The sequence below is a fragment of the Papilio xuthus genome, unplaced genomic scaffold (genome assembly GCF_000836235.2).
Source record: "Papilio xuthus unplaced genomic scaffold, Pxut_1.1 DF826776.1, whole genome shotgun sequence".
In the NCBI taxonomy this organism is placed as follows: Eukaryota; Metazoa; Arthropoda; class Insecta; order Lepidoptera; family Papilionidae; genus Papilio; species Papilio xuthus.
Window position 1 is genome coordinate 1,449,584 of NW_013531873.1, and position 5,935 is coordinate 1,455,518.

Below are 5,935 nucleotides of genomic sequence, written 5' to 3' on the forward strand. Positions count from 1 at the left end.
CCGCCGCTCGTTTGCCCCCTTCTCTTAAAAAAAAAAAAACATCCATCTAAACATTCGCATTTATAATATTAATAAGATTTTTTTCCTTACAGTTACCCAGTGGGTGGAACATGGGGTCCAACTGTGGACGTGGAATGCGAGCGTGCGTTCTTCATACGGATGAAATGTGTACTAGCAAAGAGAAACGCAGGACTCACTACATCTGGTTATAAGGTAAGACTAACTTACATTAAATGGACAGGCTATAAGCCGTGTTATTTTGTGTCTTTTTTTATATCATTAGGTGGCAAACGAGCGAGCGGCCACCTGAAATCGCTGAAATAGCGAAGTGACCGTTGCCCATAGACATACGCAATTGCATATTTGCCTACCTTTAATCGACGGAGGAGAGGATGCACAGAAAGAAAATATTTTCTCTTTCCATGCATCCTCTCATCCGGAAAGTCCACTTCCTCTTCCCAACCCTTCATAAGGAAAAAGGTGGGAAGGGAAAGAGGACTAAATTAGGCCTCCGGGACGCGTCTAATTGATTTCCGCCATTTTGGATCTGATGGTTATAGCGTAGTACGGATCCAAACTAACAGTGTAGATTCAATTAATATGTATGTACGTTCAAATCGGAACAAAGAAGAGCTGTCATTTCTATGCAATATCATATCCATATAAATCAGTGGCAATAGGAAAGATACTAGCTGTTGCCCACGACTCCGTCCGCGCGGATTTAAAAAAACATAATTAGCGGACTATATGTTCTTATATATGCCAAGTTTCATCGAGATCGCTGCAGCCGTTCTGGAGATAACTTCAAACAAACATCCATCTAAACATTCTCATTTATAATATTAGTAAGAAGTAAGATAATCATAGTAAAATTTAAAGTAGATTAATTTAGCGCGGGAATGCATAATACCATCCACAGTGAGATTTCACCGGGTAGGAAATTAATGTCTTTAACTGTGTTTACCAGGTGATCCACTGCTCTGGATACTTGCGCGCGAGGAGATTCGGTGAAGCGACAGCTCCACTTGGGCTGGTGGCTGTGGGCCACTCTCTACCACCTTCCGCCGTCACAGAACTGAAGCTGCACTCCAATATGTTCATGTTCCGTGCCTCACTCGACATGAGACTCATATTCCTTGACGCCAGGTAAACTTTTTTTTAGCAGAAAGTGACAGGCGTCTGTGGCTCAGGGGTCAAGCTCTTGACTTGTAATCTGCAGATCCTGGGTTCGAATCCCGCCATGTATCAATGTGTTTTCCATTTCCGATTTACATATGTACATTTATCTGACGTTACGGTAAAGGAAAACATCGTGATGCTGCACATATCTGAGAAGAAATTCAATATGTGTGAAGTCACTGCACTTGGTCAGCGTTGTTGACTATGGCCTAGTCACCCTCAACTTAGGGTAGGCTCCAAACCCCTCGGTGGGACGTATAGTGAGCTGATGTTGATGATGACAAATATCACTGGCGCTCTCGGTCAGATTTTTACTTCACCATATTTTTTACCATGTGTTTATGCCTTTGTGGTTAATATCATTCTGTGAGACTTTAATATTCGCAAAACAGATAGGGACAATCTGTTCAGACTTGGTTATCCAACTGTTCCCTTAACACCTGCTCTGTGCATAGAAATATGCATTTAATAGTTTGTAGATCATAACGTAAGGATACGTATACGTAAATTACTTAAATAATTAAAATAATAATAATATTTTTAAAAGATTATGCGTATTTGAAATTACAAATGGCGCGCGAAACGGTAATGAATTTCAAAAATTATTAAAACTGTCCGCCGACACCGGAACGCGGCGCTGCGAAACAATTTCACACCGCGTCACGGCTCGTATACCATCGACAATATATCGATACATCGATATTATTTCTATTCATTTATCGATATCGATACAATATCGATTATTTATCGTCTGTCGAAATTTGAATTTGGAATTGTCAAAATTACGATCGCATTTGTAATTAAAAATTAAAAAAATACAAATTCCATTTTACAAAGATTTTTATTATTCAATTTTTTGCTTCATTTATATAATATTTATTTCCATACTGAAGTTTCATTATAAGATTATGAAAAATATAGATAAATTTTGACACCTTTAGAATTTTTTTTTAATTTCTTAATCTGCAAAACGGCAATAGTTACAATAACGTTGCAGCCAATGACAAAACAACGAGTAAAAATTATTAAAATGTCACGTACATTTGATATAGACCTTTAGAAATACGACAAATACGAATAATAATTAAAAAAAACAGTAATTACAAATTTTGAAGCAAATAATTTAACAAATTAGTACAACAAATAAATAATCTTAGGTTTTCGATCTTGTAAGCCGCGAGAAAAAATTTCTTACCAATTTTTTCCTTGAAATTTTATGTGCGTACATTTCCGCATGAAAAACTATTTTTGGATAGCATTTTAATTATATAGGCGACATATTTTACTAACACTTATAGCACATAACGACAAAACATCACGTAAACCTCACATTTTAATATAAACTTTCATCCCCTATTGTTATTTTGCACCCTTAAGGGTAAAATTTTTCCAAACATTGAATGTGATATTTGTTTATATTGAATTAACATCCTAAAGAATAAATTTCAAGCTTGTAACTGAAAAAATTACGATGTTCCCATACCAATTTCTAAACCCCTTTTCAACCCCTCTTTTGCGTAAAAAAAAATCTAGCTCTAGGCTATCTGTGTACCAAATTTCATTTAAAATGGTTCAGTAATTTTTTCGCGAAAGAAGAACAGACAGACTTACGCATTTATAATACTAAGTAGAGATTCAGTAGCTCTAAGTATCGACTACTTTATATTTTTTTATCCCGCACAAAAGAAGTCGAGTGCGACAGCTAGTCAAATATATATTAACAGTTAAATTATAAACTATCAAATAAAGTCGTGGCCCTTCACTATTGACATTACGCGATAACGATTTATATAGCATTCCTCGGAACTTACCACGAACAATACAACTCCTGTGGGTCTTTTCCATTGCTCACGACACGAGACAAATGAAATCTTGAAACTATAAAAAAAAAAGAATAAAAATTCAAATTTCGAACATATAATAAACCGTTGGTACTATAGACAATTTTTTTTTTAAGAAAAAAAAATACATTGCCTTTAAAAAGGCACAGGAAGAAAAGCACTTTATGTAATTCTTGCTAATATTATAAATGCGAATAATCAGATGGATGTTTGTTTGAAGTTATCTCCAGAACGACTGAACGGATCTCGATGAAATTAGGCATACATATAGAACATAGTCTGGAAGAACACAAAGGCTACTAATTAAGTTTTTTTTTAATTATGCGCGGACTGAGTCGCGGGCGACAGCTAGGTCCTCAATTACAAAAATTATAATTTACATATATATATTTTTCGTAATAAATCAGATATTCCGACACACTAATTTACGATTTAACTATCATATCGCATCCGACAAGAATTGTGTCGATAAGCGAATGTGTCGACGGCAGTGGACACGTGCGGACCGCGTTTATAGGTTCACGGCAATCAGATTCACGTAAACCGCCCGGGCCCTCACAATGCTTCGCATTCGAAGAAACTGAGCACTAGAGACTAGGGTGACAATAAAATACTATAGTCCTGGTATCTTACTAATATTATAAATGCGAAAGTTCCCATGGATGGATAAATAAATGTTTGTAAGAATTCTCGGGAACGGCTCAACGGATCTTGATGTAATTTGGTACAGACGTAAAACATAATCTGCAGGGCCACATAGGCTACTTATTAAATATTCCATGCAGTCGGAGTCGCGGGCTACAACTACACCTAGTATAGAATAACTAGAAAGTACACGGGAATTTGTTCGCGTGGAAAAAATAGCCTATGTGTTATTCCAGACTATACATAAATCTCTCTCCACATAAAGAAAATAGCTGATTTTAAAGTAACCGCCAGGTTCCATCCACACCACCTGGATGGCTGGCATTCCACAACGGTGCGATTCTCGCGCAACTTCTTGCCTCGCACAGCCGCGTTGTGGAACGGTCTGTCCTCGGCGGTATTTCCAAACCAATACGACTTAGGGTCCTTCAAGAAGCGAGCCTATCACCACCTCAAAGGCCGGCAACGCATCTGCGGTTCCTCTGGTATTGCTGATGTCCATGGGCGTCGTTGAACACTTCGGTGTTCCCGCTGCTCGTTTGCCCCTTCTGTTATATAAAAAAAAAATTGTTTTAATATTATAAATGCGAATGTTTAGATGGATGGATGTTAGTTAGAAGTTATGTTCCAGAGAACGACTGAACGGATTTCTATGAAGTTTGGCATACATATAGATAATAGTCTGGAAGAACACATAGGCTACTACGTTTTTAATTTAATACCGAAGAAGTCGCGAGCGACCGCTAGTAATATTATGTCTTGCATTTTAAGTCGATATTAAGATGTACTGCGTAAAAACATTTTGAGCCGAGAAATTATTTTTTCGTGGACATAGTTTTACGGTGACATGATCCAAGTAAATAACCACACCTTAATTAATTGTAACATTCACAGGAGGTCTAAATGTAATCAATATCGAATAGTTACTGAGAACTTATCGTTTGAATATTATATTACATCGCGATGTATGCGTTTTGAACACCTAAAAACAAAATGGCGGCCATACGTCATGGTCAACATTTATTTCATTTGAAAATGTCGTCAGTATACATTGTATGTATGTCGTGCATTGCCTAATGTGGGCATCACTAGATTATCCAAATGAACCATAAATGTTAACTTAAGTCTAATTTAATTTCGTAGTTTTGTGCCATTTTATTATGTTAGTTATTGCTTCTTGGTTTAATCTGTATTACCTATAATAAAAACTTTTATTGCTTTCTTTCTTTCGTTTTGGAAATGTTAGTAATTATACTTTTTTTATCGCTACGTAAAACCACGTTTTTTTTCTAATTTTTGTCTTTACGTAAGACCGTTTTGTTCCGGTCAAACTTTGTAACGGCTGATTTTGACGAAACTTTTATTTTAAGGAAGCTTTTAATTTTAAAATACTGACGAAGTTGCGGGCACTTGGTCGTTACGATTCGTTTTACCATTTGTCCGTTAAAGATAATTTTAGTATGTTTTCACGCACACATTTTGTTTTTTTTTAATCTTATGAATTATTACACATTTAAAAAGATTTATTCTTTACAATATTAAAACATATTCATTTTAATATTATTTTTTATAACACGTTCTTTTATTTTTAGAAAAAAATATATCTTTAAAATATCCATTTAGCAAAGCTATTTGCATTTAAAACATAATCAACCTTAACGCAATAATAATAAGATTCATTTTGTTTTGTCAATTACCTCAAAGGCACGCTTCTGTTTCTACGTGACGGAGTGCGCTCAGCGAGAATCACTTCCGCGGCGTCAGCACAGCGACGGCCTTGGAGTCGCTTGTCATGCAAATATTTAATTAATCGTAATTTCACAATTAATATAATTTCCATGTCGCTAATATGAGGTGACTTTTATATCAACCTAGCTGTAGCACGCGACTCCGTAAGCGCTTTATTAAAAAAAAACTTAATAATTCACGTAGCCGTTCTGATGATACCTTCAATATTAGTAACTTTAGTAAGATTAAATTGAAAACAATTATGACTAATAAAAATAATGGACGAAATAGTTAAAATGAAACTCCAACAAAATATTTTTTGTAATTTTTCGAGTTACTACTCATAATTATAGCTTTATATTAATAAGCTTTTAAATTCTACGAATAATTGTTAGTAGATTGTTGGAATCACGCCCAACCATATGGTAGCCATTTGGTATGTATTTACATAGCCGGTACGTGTTTTTCTATGTAAACAATCAAGTATATACATAGCATATCATTTGGTATTTATATACGTGTCCTTTATATGGTGTGATGAT

At 35.4% G+C, this 5,935-nt stretch overlaps 1 protein-coding gene across 1 annotated transcript in view; it reads left to right on the plus strand.

Annotated features, from left to right (window-relative positions):
* Positions 1-5,935, plus strand: part of sim (bHLH transcription factor single-minded) — a 14,502-nt gene that overhangs the window by 4,017 nt on the left and 4,550 nt on the right. The window contains 2 exon segments of the mRNA XM_013318876.1: positions 26-213; positions 968-1,146. Of these exon segments, the coding sequence (XP_013174330.1) occupies positions 26-213; positions 968-1,146 (367 nt within the window).